This window comes from Amphibalanus amphitrite, unplaced genomic scaffold, assembly GCF_019059575.1.
Source record: "Amphibalanus amphitrite isolate SeventyFive unplaced genomic scaffold, NRLGWU_Aamphi_draft 001340F_arrow, whole genome shotgun sequence".
NCBI lineage: Eukaryota > Metazoa > Arthropoda > Thecostraca > Balanomorpha > Balanidae > Amphibalanus > Amphibalanus amphitrite.
Window position 1 is genome coordinate 165654 of NW_024882833.1, and position 19731 is coordinate 185384.

Here is a 19731-nt window from a genome sequence, read left to right on the forward strand (position 1 = left end):
GGGTGGGCCACCCTGTCAAGGGGCCTCCTTTTCCAGGGGGCCTCCTATTTTCAGGGGCCTCCAACTTTTGTTCTCATCCTGCTGGCTGCTTTCAAGTATGACCTCCAAATCTAGCTTCTGAGATCGGGCAGATGTACCCAGGGGCGTAACCGCTAAAGCGAACAGTGCGGAAAGTCCGCACCATTTTTAAAACTTATTCCCCCTCCGATTTTTTTTAGAATCTATTTGCCGCAAACGGCGCATGACCCCTGAAAACCCTTACACAAATGTCTTCCTCGTTTCCCAGGTGCCCCCATTAGCTTCATAGGCGCCCTCTTTGGCATATAAGCGCCCTATGTATATTGTATAGTCATCAGAGACATCCCTATATGTCCCACAGTCGCCCCGTTGTCTCATACAATGTGCGCTTATCATAGGCGTCTCTCTTTTATGGACACTTGAAGGCGCATCTCTTTGCCATGCCGGCGCCCCTGTTTCTTATGAATGCACCCCCATGGCATTGATCAATTGCAATTTGCAGACCTCTATTGCATGTGGACGCCCATGTATGTAGGCCTCAGAGGCGCCCCTCTTTCGCATTGAGGCGCCCCTATGGGCTTCATAGGCGCCCTTCTATTGCACGTAGGTGCCCGACTGTCTCAGAACCGCTCCCCTTTGGCATGCAGACGCCTATCTTTCGTACGGAGGAGCCGCTGTGGTTCTTAGAGACGGCATTGTGCTCCCAGACGCAGATGGGGCTCTCGGAATCGACAGTGTGGGACCTTCAGTCGCTGATGGGTGCCCGCCAGATGTGGACCCTCGGAGACGCCGGTATGGGGCCCTCAGAGATGCCGGTATGTGGCCCTTAGAGACACCGGTGTGGAACCCTCAGATACTTCAGTGTGAAGCCCTTACAATTGCTGGTGTGAAGCTATGAATGCGCTGGCTTAAATCCCTCAGAGGCCGGTACATGGACATTAGAGCTCAGTGAGAGTTTGTGTGGTGCCTTCAGTGGCCTTGTGGAGCCGTTAGATTAGACATCAACATGGTGCTCTCAGGAGCCGGTGAGTCCTCAGAGTCACCGGTGTGGGGCCTTCAGAGCTCCGAGATACTGGTGTGGGGCCCTCAGAGGTGTCGGTGTGGGTCCTTCAGATGTACCTATAGAGCCTTGAGATGCACAGGTGTGGTGGCCCACAGAGGCGCCGGTGTGGGGCCCCCAGAGCCACCGATATAGGGCCCTAAGAGACACTAGTATGACCCTCAAAGGCGCCGCTGTGTGGCGCTCATAAACACTGGTGTGGAGCCATCACAGGCGGGTGGAGCCGTTAGAGGCCGGAAAGGGCCCTCAGATGTCTACAAGGAGCCTTCGGAAGCCGACGTGGCACCCTTATGGGGATAAGCGTGTCTACTTAGGAGCCCTTGAGGTGCTCTCATGAGCTCTGTGGGGCCCTACCGAGCCGAAATATGGCCACGGCCAGTTGCCGCCGCATGACTCTTCGGACTTTCATTCTCAGGGGCCTCATCTGCCTAGTTTGAATAGAAGGGCCTCTCAGACCATCAGTCTCATGGGCCTCCTCTGGCTAGTATAAATAGAAGGGCCTGTTAGACCATCAATCCTAGGGGCCTCCTCTGGTTAGTATACATAGAAGAGCCTCTCAGACCATTAATCTCAGGGGGCTCCTGTGGACAGTATAAATAAAAGGGCCTCTCAGACCATCAGTCCCGGGGGCCTCCCTAGAAAAGTGTAAATGTGGATAGAGGGCCCCCTCAGATTCATTACGAGTGGACCTCTCTGACTATCAGTCTCATGGGCCTCTTGTGGCCAGTATGCATAATGCATATAAGAGCCTCTCAGACCATCGGTCTCAGGGACTTCTTCTGACTAGTGTGGATAGAGGGCCCTCCCAGACCACCGGTTTCAGGGGCCTCCAGTGGCCAGTTATATGAACAGAAGGGCCTCACAGCCATCAGCCTCGGGGGCCTCTTCTGACTGGTGTGAATATGAGGGCCTCTCATACCATCAGTCTCAGGGGCCTCCTCTGCCTAGTGTGAATATAAGGGCTTCCCAGGCCATCAGTCTCAGGGGACTCCTCTGACTGGTGCCGGATTGAGGGACCTCCCAGACCGAAAGTTTTGGGGGTCTCCTGTGGCCAGTATGAATAGAAGGGCCTCTCAGTCCATCAGTATCATGGGCCTCTTCTGCCTGGTGTGATTATAAGGGCCTCTCAGGTCATCAGTCTCAGGGGCCTCCTCTGACTACAGTGTAGATGGATAGGCCTCCCAGACCATCAGTCTCAGGGGCCTCTTCTGACTATTGAGGATAGAGGGGCCTCCTCTGACTAGTGAGGGTAGGGGGCCTCGGCTAGACCGCCAGTGTCAGGGGCCTATTCTGACTAGTGTGGATGGAGGGGCCTCCCAGACCACCAGTCTCAAACCTCTGACTAGTGTAGATAGAGGGGCCTCCCAGACCGCCAGTGTCAGGGGCCTCCCCAGACCAGTGTGGATATTGGGGCCTCCTCAGATCCACTAGGGCCTCTCAGGCCATCAGTCTCAGGGGCTTCGACTGATAAGTATGAACAGAGGGCCTCCTTGGATCCATCACGGCCCCTTGGAGTCCGTGCGTGGGGATTCGTGTAACTTATTTTTACCGAGTTTGTTTATTCTGGAAGGTGACGACGTCCTCTCAAATCGAGACGAGGGGCCTCGAGTAAAAAGTGGGTGGGCCAAAACACATGGTTGGCCCCCCCCCCCCCACCTCGAAAAGTGGGTGGGCACTTGCCCACCTGGCCCCCCCTGTTCCTACGCCTATGGATCCTGCCGTCTGAAACCCGTCCGATGTGAGCTGCGGCTGGCCTGTCCTAATTCCATGGGTTTGTTCCAGTCGCACTTCCTAACGCCTCTAAACTCCTCCAGGAGCAAGAAAGAGGAGGTTGGAGCAGGGCCCTCCTTCGCTTTGTAGGGGCTAGAGCTGCCACTGGAACAGGGAAGCAATCTTGGAGGAGTTTAGAGGTGTTAGGAAGTGCGACTGGAACAGACCCCATGACACCTGCCGCTGCCGCCCGGTCCGTCCGGTAGGTAGACTGTGCCGCACTACACGCGCGCCTTGCGGCACAGCCGACCATCCAGTCGGCTCCGGCGCCGGCACGCTACGTGGCGCTGAGGGTAGTGAGGGCCCGAGCCCCGAGGGATACTGACTGAATTTTGACTGGAATGTTTTTGTCGGCAGAATTACTCGAAACAGTCGGTGAGCCACGTTCAGAAGTACTTAACGAAGAATGAAGTGCCCGCCAATCTCTTTGAGGTGAGAAAGTGTTTGCCAGCTTTTTGCTCATGGTTTGCTCATGACTTGCGCTAACGTGTGCTTTTGATCATCCTCATTCCCTCACTTTTGACATTTCGTTAAAGCTTATTTATGAATGGACAAATCATCTTTGATGAAGCCGTAGTGTCTGTTTTTAAAATAGTGCGGTCATGCTTCCTGGAATATCTGCCAAACCCAAACCCCGGTCCAACTACCGGCATGCCGCCCGTGTTTTGTAACAGTTTATTTATAAAGTCATTTTACGTCACCGGGGAGGGATCTCCGCCACGGAAATTGAACAACCTTGGCCGACCTTGCCACGTCTGAGCGTCCTCGCTACCTCACCGCCCTGCTTTGAGGGGTAGTTTGTATTTCCTTCACCAGACTAGGGATCATGTTGACCTGAAGCCGGCACCACCAGCGCTGTCGGCCGCGCCCATGTCTCGGGGCTTGGAGACGGGCCGGTTTCCAGTTTGTTTTAGATAGCAGCATGACATGTTTATGTTAGTTTTTGCCTCTTCAACCGTCGGGACTACTTGCCGCGCATGTTGTTTATGGCTAAGCTTTAGTGCAGTCTACAGCGGCGGCTCCGCATTCTGTCATGTGAATGGCAGATTTTGTCTTAAATTCGGCTTATTAACCCTCGCCCGTAAACGGCGATCTGCCACCTTCGCCCATGCAGGGGGGGGGGGGTTGGTGCGACCCCCCCCTTGGCGTTTGAAAACGGAGCGTCGTAGAGCTTAGCGGAAAAGACCAACGGATTGCTCTCGCCGAGATCTCGCGATTGGTGGTATATTTTTTGGTCCTAGGTCAACATTTGACCTACTTTTGACCGGTCAAAGGTCAAATTTTTGGAAAAATAGACTTTTTTCAACTTTCCGCGGCGATTGCGGCAAAACGGTGGGAGATATCGACTTGAAACCTTCACTATCGTGTTCCTTGATCAATTCTCTATCGTTTGGTATGTATTTCGTTTCCCTAGCTCTAAAAATGGCGCGTTGGGAGCGCCGGAAGTCGGCAAGGTCACAGTCGGCGGCAGAAATTCGAAAAATCAAAATTTAAATTTTTGAAATCTGATTGTATTTTTGGATTTGGAAGGTCCATTTGCTCCCTATAGAAGCTAATATTGCTGCATATTCCCATTGAGGTGACAAGAATTAGCAAAAAAGTGGTTCGGGCGCTTTTCAAAAATAGTACCGGACGCTGTTCCTCTTGTGACGTCATAGCTCCGTGACCTGACCTGACCCGGTCAAGTTTCTTATACCATATGATAGCCAATACTTGCCCCAACATGCATGGGAAGTTTCATCAGGATCCATCAACCGATGTCCGTACCACCGGCAGGAAACCTCGGGCGTTGGCACTCAGTTTGTGAAAATCCGGCCGGAGGATGTTCCCTTTGTGACGTCATAACTCCGTGACCTGACATGACCCGGTCAAATTTTTTTTATCAAAAGATGCGCAAGGTTTGCCCCATAAGGTACCCAAAATTTGGCGGCGCTGCGCGCCGCCGTTTTTGCACTATCTCCGAAAAACCTCAGGGGGGGGGGTTGCACCAACCCCCCCCCCCCTACATGGGCGAGGGTTAAAGTCAGGAGCTCGTATTGTTGGTTGGTGCCCTCTGCGTTTATAAAGCAGGTGGATAATATGCCCGGTGTTGTGATACATGAATTGTACTTGCTGCCATTCATATCAAATGTTTCAGCAGTCAGCTGTTTGGGATTCTCGTCGCCTTTTTGTCATGACATCGCAAAGTCACAGGTGTATCTTTTGTAAAGGTCCTGTTTCTGAATCCAAAAAGCAAGCTTTTTGCATATGGTTACGTAATTGCTGGTAGGTGTGTCTTACTGCCACACCTGTTTTTTTTCAGCCATACATTGAGGAGATTTTCAACCACTTGCGAGGCGAGCTCTTCATGGGATTCATCGAAAGGTATTTTTCGTGGAGAGCTTATCGTGTTACCGTAAGCTGTGTTATGCTGGAAGGCTATCTCCGTTCGGTGTTGATTATTCAATAAGTGCACTTTTTCAATTATCTTAAGCAGTTGAAAAGGAAGGCCATGCGTCGAATTCCTGTCAGGAAGTTGCATCGCTGATTCTAATCTCGCTAGTATTGCAGTCATGAATGAATGATCGGTTTCAATGTCGCGATATTTTATGCTCGCTTGTCGCTTAGCTTTTTTTAAAGAACATCCTTTCATGAACCTGACCACGCCTGAACTTTATTTGAGGCTTGGACTTTCCTCATTTTGTTATTGCTCCTAGCCAAAGTGTTTATCTTAAACGTTTATCACTAATTGAACGGATTGTTTTTTTCTCGCTCACAGTGAGAAGTACACCAGGTTTACCCAGTGGAAAAACTTGGAGCTCAACATTCAGGTAAGATCTCAACGAATGTGACACCCTACGAATTTCATTCATGCTATTAGTTTGGCCATGTCATGACCCGCTAAAGGCAAGCGACCGACGACTGTCCAACGAGCTGACAAAACGACGTGACTGTGACGTGATTTGATCATCGAATCACACCCTGTGATAAACAATGACGCCTTGCGTTGAATGGTGACCCACTAGACCCAGTGTTTTAGACCTTTGTACTACAGTTTCGAGCTTCTGCTCCTATTTGTTGTTTACACCCACCCTTCCCCCATCGAGCCCCACAAGGGGCGTATTGCCTCAGCTGTATTAGGCCGGATGCACGGCTGATTTTTCATCGTATCTGCAGCCACGATCGCTCGTTTATTAACAGTGGGCGGCTGTGGAGAGCGGTGGGCTACCGATGTCGTCCGATTAGCGACCGCCTCGTGTGCCCGCTGTATATACAGGACAACGGTTGACGGGAAGACCTGTCTGGTGGACGGCTGCTGCTCGGACCAGCTGACCGATAGGGGGAGCCAGCTGGTGCAGCCCCCCCCCCCCCCATCCGGCTGGGAGTGGGCTGGGGTCTGCCTGTCGCGTCATTGATGACCGAACGTCTGGATAGAAGGAGAGACGGGTGGTTTTGATGGTCACTGTGGAAAAGCATTGACACCTGACAGGAAAGAAAATGATGACTCCTGACTGATATTGATGGTTCGTATTACTGAAACAAATCGCAGTCAACTGTGCTTTTAAATTTGGATGCTTTCTACCTCAAGTCGTGCTCGTCAGCATGTTCAAACACTGGTGCCTCGCTCCGCCCCATTCTCTGGCGTGCACGCTACTTTTGGGCACCCCGCCGACCCTATGTGCCATCACCGCACAGTTTTACACACTCGCCGACCGCCCTGGAGCCTCCGTTTGTGCTCGGGCGCCGGTGTCTGTCCGTGTCGCGCCGGTGTGGTGGCCGGCTGGTTGATAACAGCACCCGCCCGGGTGTTGGGTTTCGGCGGCGCGGCGCCCGTTGTCGCCTGGTGACCCGGACACGGGACCGGCCGCCGTGAGAGCGCCGCGCTGATGTCACGGAGAACACGAGTGGCTAAATAAACACAAACGACGCCGCCGCTGCCGCCAGCGTGGACATGATGGACACTGGGAATAGTGGACCTGACTTGGCCATGGACGCTAGAGTGGAAATATAGTGGACCTGGCCGTGGATGGTCGTGAACTGTAGTGGAAGCTATGGACTCTTAGAGTGGACATATAGCGGACCTGGCCGTGGACACTCGTGAAAGCGGTGGACATTGGAGTGGAAATAAGGTGGTTATAGCAATGGACGTGATGGACGATAGTAGCTGGTCGTGGAAGTGGAAGCAGTGGAAGCGGTGGACGCCACTTTAGAAATGTAGTAGTCAGTAGTACCCTGGCTATGAACACGGTGGACATTGCTGGAGATGTGGACGTTTGGTGGTCATCTTAGTGGCCACACAAGCTAAGGCACGCCATGGGCAGGCGGCCAACACGACACGCATCGATAGGATTATCTAGAAGGTTTGTGTGGATTCGTGACGGTTGCTCGTTTGCAGCTGTGGAATGCAGAAGCCGAGTTGGTGTGGTGCATCTGCGAAGAATTTTCGGCTGTTGTCTAGCTCCAGCTGACTCAGTTGCTATGGCCTTTCTGTTGGGTGTGCCGTGTGCAGAATAACGCTCTTGGGAGCTAATCGGACTGTCAGCGAAGTCGGTTTCCAGGCGCGAGTTAAATGGATGTGGACGGACCCTGGGCTGAGAGTTCCCAGGAGCTACCAAGAAGTTGGTCACAGAGTGAGCTCTCGTTGAATTGGGGCGGTAGCTGCACGGGATGTGATTGATATGGAGGCCGGGGCGTGCCGTAGCTGCGGGAATTAATTTTCAGATGGGCGACGGCCTGGTTGCCATGCGGGGTACCAAAAGAATGTCTGAAAGGCGCGAAAGTGGATTGGTGGCAGACGGTTCGTCAGCGGATATCTAGCACGAACCTACACCAAGACGATAACTTGACATTAAAGTTTTAGAACACACTTACATCGCTTCAATATCACTCGGCGCATTGACAGACATTCTGATGGACTCTTCCATAGTGATTCTGATCAGTCTGACATTTTTATCTGGCCGACTTGTTGCTGTAAGTTTATTGCTCGTGCGGGATCTTGCATCAGCTCCTGTGAGCGGTTGCTCTCCCCTCACTTTAGTTCCGACTCTGAGTGTGCAACGCAGAACGGCTACTGCGTATCTGAACTTCTGCCCCGACATCCGGGTTCGTGGCTAGAGGCCGTGACTTATTAGCAAATTTACATGGCTCTTCGCTTTTGTTTCCCCGATGTTCGAAGCTTCTTAACATGCATTTTTATGTTGTGCTTGTCTATTCAAATTGTAAGCTTCTGATGAAACTTGAAAAGTGTTTAACTTCATGTTTGTTTGCAGTCGTATCGCCCCGCTTTCCGCTGTCCGGCGGCTGACAGCCTTCCAAGAGAGTCGTCTTGATTGAAGCGCCTTGCTTGTATAGCCTGTTGCTGAGGGAGTTATCTATTTGCGACCATCGAATCCCCCGTTGTCCCCACGCTGTCGCGTCTCCGCTGTTGTGTTGATTGAAGTGCTTGCACGGGGGAGCTGCTACACAAAAACTGTCGCACACTGCCGCTCCGCCGGCGGGGCGGGGCGCCGATGAAATATGAGGGCTCTTGTGCCGCCAGACCGTATGGCCAGTCGACGTGAGCTGACTCGCCGGATTGATTTAGAATCCCTGCAGTCGATTGCGTGATCTATCGCTGTGTGTAAAGACCACTTACAGTTTGAATGAACTCAGCCCACAGACTTCAGAGCCGGTGGCCGCGTAGGTCGGGCGGTATCGATTTCAACTGTGCTAACCTGTCACGAAGCTCCTGGATATTGAAGAATTGTAGCATTCAGACATGAAATCACAACATCCGGTTTCCGCCAGTGCTTGCCAATAATTCATTCACGCATACTGAGCTCTGCCTCCCACACTCAGCCGTTGACGTGCGCCGCGCTTGCGACATTCTCTCACATTAATATTCGCCTTGTGTCACCGAGGCGTCGGTTAATGACTGAAACTTGGCGGCCGGCTCTGCATACAGGGAGGCTGCAGAGACCGGCGGCGTCCGCTCCGGCGGCTAACTAGGCGCCCCGTGAGCCGCCGCTGCAGGGATCGTTAGGCGGCCCGCGGCCGCGGCGGCCGCTCCAGCCGCCCTGTTGCTGGCCATCCTGGCTGTATAATAAGGTGTCGTCACCGGCTGCCGACCTCAGAAAACAACAGAGGTGACGCCTAGGGAGGGAGTTTTGGGGATTTGAACAGCGGTTTGTTGCAGTCTGAGACATCAGTTAAGTTTAATAAATTTCAGCTTGTCTTGCTGTGAGACAATGAATGCTGTTGACTAGCGGAATGGTATGATTTCCTTTGTTGTCTTTCGTGTCACGGCGAAATTATTAAATCCAACACATGCCTCTAAATTTAGTCGCAGTCGCCAATTCTATTTTATTTCGCATTTGATTTCGGAAAGCGAACGACCAATACGCTGCTCTGAACTAATGAGTACCACGGTGTGGCTAACAATCAGTTGGAACGCTCCCGAGTTTCAATTATAATTGAAAAATTATTAACAAAATTTTAATTGCTTTCATTGACGAGTAACTAATGCCAGCTAGGCGCCAATTACTCCCTTGGATTACATAAAATACCAAGTTGGTGCAACTCGGCATTGATTTCTCGTGCATTTGCTCAGCACCCAATACACATTGCAACCCTACGTGCTGACTGGTCTCCGTGACATATGAGACAGCCATCCGCTGATTCTGTCCTACCTGTCATCCCCGGCCCCAACAAGGCTGCTAAAATCTTGGTCGGACTCAGTGCTGGTCACATCTTGAAAATGCATCCCGACCAGCCTGCGCTGCTGGGTTTTTGCAGCAGCTCGGTGTCTATTTCATGTTAACCGATTCAGGGGCTTGGCTGGAGCGCTGTCAACATAATGCCGAGCTGTCCTGGATTTGACAGGGCCCACTTTTTGTCCGAACGTATCCGCGCCCGACGCGCCCCATTGCCGCGTTCGATGACGCGTAGAAAAGCGGCCGCAGTCTGAGTAGCGACGTCAGGAAGGCGGGTGGCAGGGCCTCGCTGATGGCGCAGCTGTTGCTTCCTGCGCGCTCTGTGGCGCGACGCGACACGCATCGTCCGGCGCGGCGCCGGCGGCCGGCCTCCATCGGGCGCTGATTAAGTTACGCTACAGAGCAGCGACGGCGAGCGATCAATACTGCGGGCGGCGGCCGGTCGGAGCCGCCGCCGCGCCGCCCCCGCCCCCGCCCCCGCCCCCGCCCCCGCCCCCGCCCCCGCCCCCGCCCCCGCTCGACGGGGGTCAGCTCCCCCGGGGAAGGGAAACCAAAGGGCGCCGTCTCGGAAATGATTTTTTGTATAGATTCGACGTATTCATGCCTCGTCTGGGCTCGCGACGAGCTACCGAGGGGGATGGGAAGCGGGCGTCACGTTTGCTTTTTCTTCTTGTGTGTCTTTTATGGTGTGTCCGTCCAGTTGTCGCGTCGTTGTGAACCTCTACCTGTGCTTCAAAATGTTTCAAAGTATAGTGTGCTTGGCCTCAATTGATCCCGGCAACATGCAATTACATTAATTATGCATGGTTTCCCATATATTACCTAAGTCGTTGCATATGGATGCATTTTACGGTCCACCGCCGCGACAGCCGGAATCTGTTTTCTTCGATGCATATAAGTTGTGTGCTTCTCTGAAATTACAATGAATATTAGCAGATACTATTCAACATATGCAATGCAAGCCACATGCATTAAAGAATGTAAGGAGTTCGAGTTGGATGATAATCGAGGCAAGTTTTGGGCGGCCAGCGTCTTCCTGGTGCCGGCTAGTGAACCTGTATCTGATTGAACTGAGGTCGGTCGACTATTGGGTCGGGCATGGTCAAAAGTCATACAGCATTCGAGAAGGAAGGAGGGAGGATTTCTGCTGACGTACCGACCTGATGACCTCATGGCATGTGCTGACCTTCGATGTGACATATTGCTCGCTTTCGCCTCGTTACAACATACGTGTATACTGAACATTCAAAGCCTGCTGCATTAATTTGATTCCTTGCGGCTACTGTTTGCATTTGCTGCTGACCTCAGGCGACTGTTTTTGTCCCCCTCCCCCCCCCCCCCAACGCTGTCTATGTCTGCGCTGGCCCTGTTCGCCCCCCCCCCCCCCCGCCCACCTCTGACCTCCGAGAACACACGCTGACCTTTGAAGACCCCGATTGACCTCTGTGACCCCGCTGTGCCCCCAGCTGACGATGAACGACTTCAGTGTGCACCGAATCATCGGAAGGGGAGGCTTCGGCGAAGTGTACGGTTGTCGCAAGGCCGACACGGGCAAAATGTACGCCATGAAGTGTCTGGACAAGAAGCGCATCAAGATGAAGCAGGGCGAGACGCTGGCGCTTAATGAGAGGATCATGCTCTCACTCGTCAGCACAGGGGTGAGTTTACCGGAGAGTGTGAGAAGTGGAGGAGTTGGGATGCGACAACGGGAGGCGTTATGTGGCTGGGTGGTATGCTCTGCACGGTGATTTGTGTAGTGGTGATTGTTTCATTGCTGTTTTGCTCTCGTGTTCTCGGAGGGAATGGTTACTTTGATACTGAACTGACTTGTTACATAATCACACTTGACAAGATAGCCTGTAAGTTTTGTAGTCGGAAGCTATTTCGTTCACCGCTGGACTTTTGACAGGTTTTAACAGTCCGGGGCCAGTGTTCCAGGATAAATCATTTGCTTGTTTGTAGGAGTACCCATGCGTGGGACTTTTGTACTGTCATCCACACTCCACAGCCCTCACCGATGGACTCAATGAACTCGACCGAAGACATTAACAACAGTCTTTGAACCTGCGCTAGAAGTTGATAGAACCTTTCAAATAATTTGATTTATTTTATATGAAACATATTAATAACTTTAAAAAAAAATGTATTTAAAATGTTATATCTGTTGAAGTAGAATATCGACCAGCTCCTAAACTGCAAACCCCCAAGGTCCAATCGCTTTCTTTTCAGGACAGCGCAATTAAGTGTTTGATGTTGTTCTTTTTCAGATCTGTCGAACGGTTCCAGCGAGGGTGTATTTTGCTTGATCCAGACCTGCTGGCAATCCTATTGGTGCTGCGCTAACCAGAAAGTCTCGGCATGACACGAAAAAAATAACAGAAACCAATCTCGTTCAGCTGAGCCAATAGTTTGTGCCCGCCCGACCGGAAGCCGATTTCGCCAGCCTCCTGGGTATTGACTCCGTGCGACCCCGACCGTCGGCTGGGCTGGCTGAATGGGACCAACCGGGTATCGCCTGGATCGAGGCAAGCCCGGCTGCTGCAGTGGCCCAGCCAGCTGTGTTGAGCTGCCTCTGTACCGTATAGGTGGAAACAGTGACTGCCGAGTCCGGCTGTATCGGGCCGCGCTCAAGGCCGCTGGTGACGTCACAGTTTGTTAGTAGGCCTATCGGCGGTGGGGATTTGACGGGACTAATCTGGCGGTCGGCGGAATCCATGATGAGCCGATGGCATTCAAGGTTGATTGCATGTGATCGATCCCCGCGTTCTATTGCGACGCGCTGGATGCTTTCGCAGCCTTACATGCCAGCCTTTCCTTTTCTGTCACGTGCGTCAAATATATCTTCCCTTTACCTGTCATCGACCGGCTCTTTTGAGCCGCCTCACTCATTGATAACCACGATCGCTGCGTGCTCCCCGCCTCCACGCTCTCATTTTAAAGCCGTTTTCGCTCCAGCACTACGCCTGTCCGCTCCCAATACTTCTCGAAGCGTTGGAATCTCCATAAGAAGCCGACGGACGCGGGTCAGCGGACGGCTCACTAGCTGACATTGCACTGCAGAAAGGATACAGCGGAGAGGAAGGACCGAGCTTAGCTGTCAGTGACTCGATGCTGGTGGTTAATGCTTCCGCGGCCTGCGGTGGACAACTCTCGACTTGGCCTTATACATCACGCTAGCTTGATAACTGTTCCCGAACCAGTGTTAGATTGCAATTGCCGGAATTGCGCTACCTAACGCTGATTGGTTAACGCTAGGTGGCTCGAGCGCCACCGTGACCCCACGAGTCGGCACTCGTTTTCGGAAAAGATTGTCTGCTCTATATGCACGCGCGGCCGGCGCGTTCCGCTGAAATCAAATCTCCTCAAATGCATGCAGCTGCCGCGCTGGCGGAAGTACGGCTGGAACGAAATGCATTTCAACGAGGTGCTCCAAGGTGGTCGGGTGTCTGTGGAGCGCGGTGCTGGGTCGGCGCGGCCGCCGGCGGGCGGGCCGGGCGGTGGCCCGCTCATCCGTCGGGCCCGGATCTAAGTGACATGTCTGGGAGCTGATTCGTCGTAGCGGTACCTCTGTGCCATCCATCCCGGTTGCGCCGTCCTACCGTTGGACGCGGTGGAATTACGCTGTCGATGTGCCCTGTGTTCCTGCCGCGCCATCCATCTTGCTCCCTCTTCTGATCGGGCGGTTCCGGTCCGTCCCCCTCCCGATAGACAGAGCTTCCTCTTCCCTCTGTCTGACGTCTCTTCCCTCCTTCTCTGCCCCTCTGTCGGTGTTTCCTCTCGCTCTGAGCACCGTTCATTCGCTCTGCCGCTTTTCTGTTCTGCCTCTCTGGTCTTCCGTTGCTCTTCTTTCGCTCCGGTGCCCTTCCTTTTCTCTTCAGTCCTGATTTCTGTTCTCTGGCTCTTCCTTCCGGGTCTTCCGGTCGCCTATGTTTCCCGGTCTGGCATGTGAATCACGGGCAGTATGTGCCCTATTTTTATCTACCATGTTGTATTATTAGTGGCTGTTATTTTTGCCTTATTCCATCCCTCTTACTCTCCCATTTTTGCCTCTTTTTCGCTCTCTTTCCCTCTCTTTCTCTCTCTTTCTCTCTATCTCTTTTTTCTTTCCTGCTCTATCTCTCTCCTCTCTCCCTCTCTCTCTCTCTCTCTCTCTCTCTCTCTCTCTCTCTCTCTCTCTCTCTCTCTCTCTCTCTCTCTCTCTCTCTCTCTCTCTCTCTCTCTCTCTCTCTCTCTCTCTCTCTCTCTCTCTCTCTCTCTCTCTCTCTCTCTCTCTCTCTCTCTCCTTTCTCTCCCACTGTCTTTCCTTCAAACAATCTCCTCCCACGCTCTTCTTCATCTCCTACTCTGTCTATTTTCCACGGGCGTTTTCTCCATATCGGGAGCTGTCGGCGGACCATCGCAGATAACGTGTTGGCCAGAATGAGTGCCGTCCCCAGGGCGTGCTCGAGATGGAAGGACCATGCCGAGCCGCCTCTGGAGAACAGAGGAACGCTCCGATATCGTCAGGAGACTGAGGATGATGCCACAGCCTCCGACGGACAAAAAGTCGGCTAGAGGATAGTGTTTTTGGCTGTTAGAACGGCTGAGAACAGCTGCAATACTGCTACCAATTGGCGTCTGAGTTACTAGCTGATCGGGCAGAGACGGGTTTTGCAGAATTTTGTTGATGGTTATGTCTGGTTGAAAACATGTCCGGGAAGGCGGACGGGTGAAATTGATGGTGCAGTCTGTTTGAATCGGCCTGGAGCCATAATATCTGGGATTGGATGTGAATTCGGAGCCATGCTGGATATTTGTTTTTTTGTGGAAGCGATCATCACTATGGTCAGTGGGCCAGAACACATGTCTCCGGGAACTGAATGACCGTTGTGTAGTCGCGGCAGTCTGCCTGTTCGTTTGTCGGGGTATCTGGCTGCTTTTTGACTGACTGGTAGCCTGGCTGGGTGGCGGGTTCACAGGGGCGGATCCAGGAAAACTCCAAGGGGAGGGTCATGAATCGAAGTGGTGCCCCTACCTATACCCAAAATTAAAAACTCAACGGATTTCGTCCACTTCATTTTGGTGGTGCCCCCATTTTCAGTTTTTTTTTTCTTTTTATTTTTTATTTTTAGTCAGTATCTTAACTCTTAGCCACAACCACATTTACCAATTGTAAGCAAGTATATATGAATGTGCTATGTGTATATATGTTGTGGACGCTGAGTAGTGAGTACTTACCAGGAACGTTATCAGGTAAGCAAATCGTTGTCAGTCCGACAAACTTGACCCTGGCGTCTAAAGGGTCTGTCCTTGACACTTCAGGCTTGTCAGGGGCACCAAAGTCCTTCCAGGGACACCACAAACCTGTCAGGGGCACCTACGGCCTTGTAGGGGCGCCACAGGCCCGCCAGGGGCACCACAGGCCTGCCAGGAAGCAGGGGCACCACAGGTCTAGCAAGTATACACGACAGGCCTGTCAGGGGCACAACGGGCCTGTTGGGCCCATGAGCACCCCTAGGGGCAGGGGCACCACAGTCCTTCCAGGGGCACCGCAGGCCTGTGAGGGGCACCAGCGGCCTAGCAGGGGCACCAGTCAACACAGGCCTGCCAGGGGCACCACAGACCTGCCAGGGGCACCAGAGGCCTGCCAGGAGCACCACCGACCTCGCAGGGGTAACTTGGGCCTGTCAGGGCCCAGGGGCACCACGGGCCTGTCGAGAGGCGCTTCAGGCTTTTCAGGGGCACCATAGTCCTCTCCGGGCGCAGGGGTAGCAGGGGCACCAGAGGCCCGCCAGGGGCACTATAGGCCTAGCAAGGGCACCACTGGTCTATCAGGGGCACCACGAGCCTGTCATAGCCAGGCATCTCAGGCTTGTCAAGGCCCAGGGGCACCACAGGTCTGTGAGGGGCACCAGCGACCTAGCAGGGGCACCAGTCAACACAGGTCTGCCAGGGGCGCCACAGACCTGCCAGGGGCACCACAGACCTGCCAGAGGCACCAGAGGTCTGCCAGGGGCACCACCGGCCTCGCAGGGGCACCTTGGGTCTGTCAGGGGCACCACGGGCCTGCCGAGGGGCACTTCAGACTTTTCAGGGGCACCAGTCCTCTCCGGGCGCAGGGGTACCAGCGGCCTAGCAAGGGCACCAGAGGCCTGCCAGGGGCACCACAGGCCTAACAAGGGCACCACGGGCCTGTCAGGGGCACCTCAGGCTTGTCAGGGCCCAGGGACACCACAGTCCTTCCAAGGGCACCGCAAGCCTGTCAGGGGCACCAGAGGCCTGCCAGGGGCACCACAGGCCTATCAAGGGCACCACTGGCCTGTCAGGGGCACCTCAGGCTTGTCAGGGCCCAGGGGCACCACAGTCCTTCCAGGGGCATTACAAGCCAGTCAGGAGCACCAGAGGCCTAGCAATGGCACCACAGGCCTGCCATGGACACCACAGGCCTGCCAGGGGCACCACCGGCCTTGCAGGGGCGCCTCAGGCCTGTCAGGGGCACCACGTGCCTGCCGGGGACACTTCAGGCTTGTCAGGGGCGTTACAGTCCTGTCAGGGCCCAGGGGCACCAGGCCCGTGGTGTCCCTGCTAGGCCTGTGGTGCCCCTGGCGGTCCTGTGGTGCCCCTGTCAGGACTGTGATTCCCCTGATAGGCCGGTGGTGCCCCTGGCAGGTCTTTGGGCCCCCGGGCCTCAAGGGGGGGGGGGGGGGCCATGACCCATGTGACCCCCCCCCCCTTGGATCCGCCCCTGCGGGTTCATCTTGTCAAGATAATTTGAACCTGTTCCTCGCATGGTCCAAAGGTGCAAAAGTGGTAAAGATGGCCTCTGAAATGCAGATTACTCTAGTACCGAACGATGTGGTGTTATGTAATGCTTTTTGCTCCTTCCACGACAAGTTCAAAGCAAAAGTTAACGACAACAGAATTCCGACAGGCTGAATTGCTCAGTTGTGAATCCATCTACTAGCTGCCGTGCGCCCATCGCGCCCATCCAGCGAAATAAAACCTGTTGGATGCGCGCTCGGCAACGGCTCCCCTCCATAGATAAATTCCGGCAGTGGCCATTGGACGGAGTGGAGGGACGTCGACGCACACCCGGGGGGAGCGGCGGGAGCGGGCAGCTGAAAATCCGACAGATTACGTCCAGTCCGCAGCCCCCAGACTGCTGACGTGTGAGCCCGCTGTATAGCCTCCGCCCTCCGTGAGCCGGCCGCAGCCGACCCCCGGCCGCCGCCGCCGCTGCTGCCGGGAGAGCAGAGAGCGTCGCAGGGCCGCCGGCGCTGGTCGATCATGGCGCCGGCCTCTCCCGCGCTCTGTCCGCACTGCTCTCCGCTCTCTCTCCCCGGCCGCCGACCGACCACCCCGGCTGGCTCCTGTTCTCCGGCCGTTTACGGTACCCCCGCCCCCGCCAACGCCACCGTCCCGCACAGCAACTGCCGCCGAATTCGCTACCACCCTTTATCTGTCTCATCCATTGCTCATAGTAGTTCTAGTTACTCTCTAAGAAAATTGCTGGCCGTTTGTAGTGCTATTCCGTTGGTAACACGTCCTCACTTGCTTAGTCTGACAAGTTAGGTGGGTTTCTCAGATATCTCCAGTGCTAAGGTCATCCGTTTTTGGTTTCGGTGGTCCTCAATATAGGTGGGGTCATCCTTAACCCGCGCCCCACTGGGGTCTGTGTATAACACGCCCTACTGGGGGGGGGGGGGGGGCTATTCATAGCCCCCCCTCCTAACTCCGAAACTACTGGGCCGATCGTCAAAATTCAAACGGCGTCTGATAGCCCCGGAAAAACTGTCGAGCGAAACCTAATTTCATTGACCTCGAGGTCACCGATGACGTCACAGGTCAGGTCAAAGTAAAAATTATTAGCACTTTGGCTTGTTCACATTTTGGGCTCTGGCCGCCGTCTTACAAGTCAGATCAGGCTCATTTTTGGTTTCCACACTCGTGAACAGATGCTCTAGATACCTTGAGGGTACCAAACTTGTACTTTGATTTTCAGGTCAGGGTCAGGTCATCACAGGTCACGAAAATATTATATCATGCGTCGGTCACGTGACACATGTTTTATGGTCCATTTAGGCCATAGATTTCGAATTTGATGTCGTCTGTGTCATTCAAGGTCATTTTGAGTCGAAATTAGCTTAGGTCAGGTCACTTTCAGGTCAAAAAAGGTCAAATTTTGAAGTTGAAATTTTTCAACAAAAAAGGTGTCTATTGGATGCAGTTTGAGCTCAGGAACACGATGGTGCCATTTATATTGGTGTACGATGCCAAATACGTACTGAAAAATTAATTTGAAAAATTAATAATTGTGAATTTTTTGCAATAATGCGTATAACTTGGCCATTTTTGAAGATATTTAGCTAAAACTTGCTAGAGTTAGTCATAATCATGCGTTCTGTCACATATATTCCGGTTTTTTCGAAAAGTCAAAAACTTTTTGAAAAAAAATATAAAAATATAAATTTTGAATATTATTATATAAAATTTTCGACATTTTCAAAATTTTGAAAATCCGAGATAGCAGTTTGATAGCGCAGTTAATTCTAAGTTCTTTCATGCAAAGAAATTGGATCTAGCTTAAAAACTGAGCTCTTGGGAGCGATTGCCGTGGTTCAATGTTTTGCGTCGAAATCGGACGAACATGACGTCACTCTGACGTCATTTCCGGCCGACCTATGGTAGCTACGAAGTTCAAATTTTGACACAAGGTGTCAAATTGATGCAGCCGAAGGTACTGAAAGTTTGGCGTCGATTCGTCAAGCGGTTTGGAAGTTATTGCAGAAAAACGGGAGGGGGGGCTATAAATAGCCCCCCCCCCCAGTGGGGCGCGGGTTAAGGATCACTGCCACCAAGGTGTGCTTTCATGCTGGGCAGCAGAGCCAATAGCTTCTTCAGTGCGCTAACACTAACACTGAGCTATAGCCTGCAGAGGCGTCGCAGCATTGCCACTCCTCTGTCGGCTCTCTCCCCTTCCTTCCTCTGCCCTCCGTTCCACCCCAGCTGGTTCAGCCACATTTATCATTGTAATGACGTAACCTATGTCCCGTGTCGTGTGTATGACGTCATACTCGTGTCCTGACCGACTGCCTGTGTTCCTTTGTGCAGGGATATGAGGTCACATGTCTCACGTCCCAACACTCATCCTCCTTATGTATTACATCACACTTTCTGTCGCCAGGCCACCTGTACGCAGTCGACCGCATGGATGACGTCATACCGTCTGCGTCGCGAGAGTGCTTGTGACGTTTATATGACTGCAGTCTTTTCGTCACCAGGCTGATTGTCCCTTCATCGTGTGTATGACGTACGCGTTCCACACGCCGGACAAGCTGTGCTTCATCCTGGACCTGATGAACGGCGGAGACCTGCACTACCACCTCAGCCAGCACGGCGTCTTCAACGAGAACGAGATGCGCTTCTACGGCGCCGAGGTCATACTGGGTCAGTTGGGGTAGAGGTCATATTGGGTCAGTTGGCGTAGAAGTCATATTGGGTCAGTTGGGGGTAGAGGTCATATTGCAGAGGTCTGATACTGGGTCAATTGATGGCAGCGCCGGCTTGGTCCGCTCTCATTTTTATCTTTTCCCTCTTCCTCACTCTCTCCATCTTCTCTATCCTTTTTATCTCTCTCTTCCCTGCTCTAGCTCCCTTTGTCTCCTTTATCTCTCCTTTATCGCTCACTCGCTTATTCACTCACTCACTCAGTCATTCATGGAAGCCTCATGTTTTGATGGGCTTGCCAAAGGATTAGTACTCGTGTTTCCAAATTAGCCTTTGAGGAGGAGTAAATATAAGCAACGTGTTGGAGTGTAAAAATGTTGATGCACTGTCCAGCGGGTCACTAGTGGTATTCTAGATGTCTAATGGTGACGCGGAATCCCGAAAGCTTAGTTGGCCGTACCTGGGCCGTACCCATCATGAAAGGAACATAGTCATTGTCATTTGTTGCGATTTGTAGTCATCGTTTAAGAGCCGCTGTTATGCTTTTGATCATGCGTTGTGAAGATCCTATTATGGAAGGAAGTCCTCACTGTTATGCTCTTCCTCTATGCATAATTGATGTTTAAAATGGATTTGGGGAATATCGGTTAAGTGTTTGTCCTAAGTCTGCTTCATGTATTAGGATCAACATCCAATAAGATGTCTCGTGTGCGATATAGCACATTATTAGCTAATGCTCACATGAATTTAACGCAGTGGTAGGTATGTATTTCATATAAACTGAAG

General features: G+C 52.8%; 1 protein-coding gene across 1 annotated transcript in view; it reads left to right on the forward strand.

The window, feature by feature from the left end:
* LOC122372286 (G protein-coupled receptor kinase 1-like) overlaps window positions 1–18959 on the forward strand; it is an 83222-nt gene extending 64263 nt beyond the window's left edge. Inside the window, exons 6-10 of the mRNA XM_043349283.1 lie at window positions 3206–3280; window positions 5151–5212; window positions 5607–5658; window positions 10986–11177; window positions 18780–18959. Coding sequence (XP_043205218.1) covers window positions 3206–3280; window positions 5151–5212; window positions 5607–5658; window positions 10986–11177; window positions 18780–18959 — 561 coding nt within the window. The remainder of the gene's footprint in view (window positions 1–3205; window positions 3281–5150; window positions 5213–5606; window positions 5659–10985; window positions 11178–18779) is intronic.
* The last annotated feature ends 772 nt before the right edge of the window (window positions 18960–19731 follow it).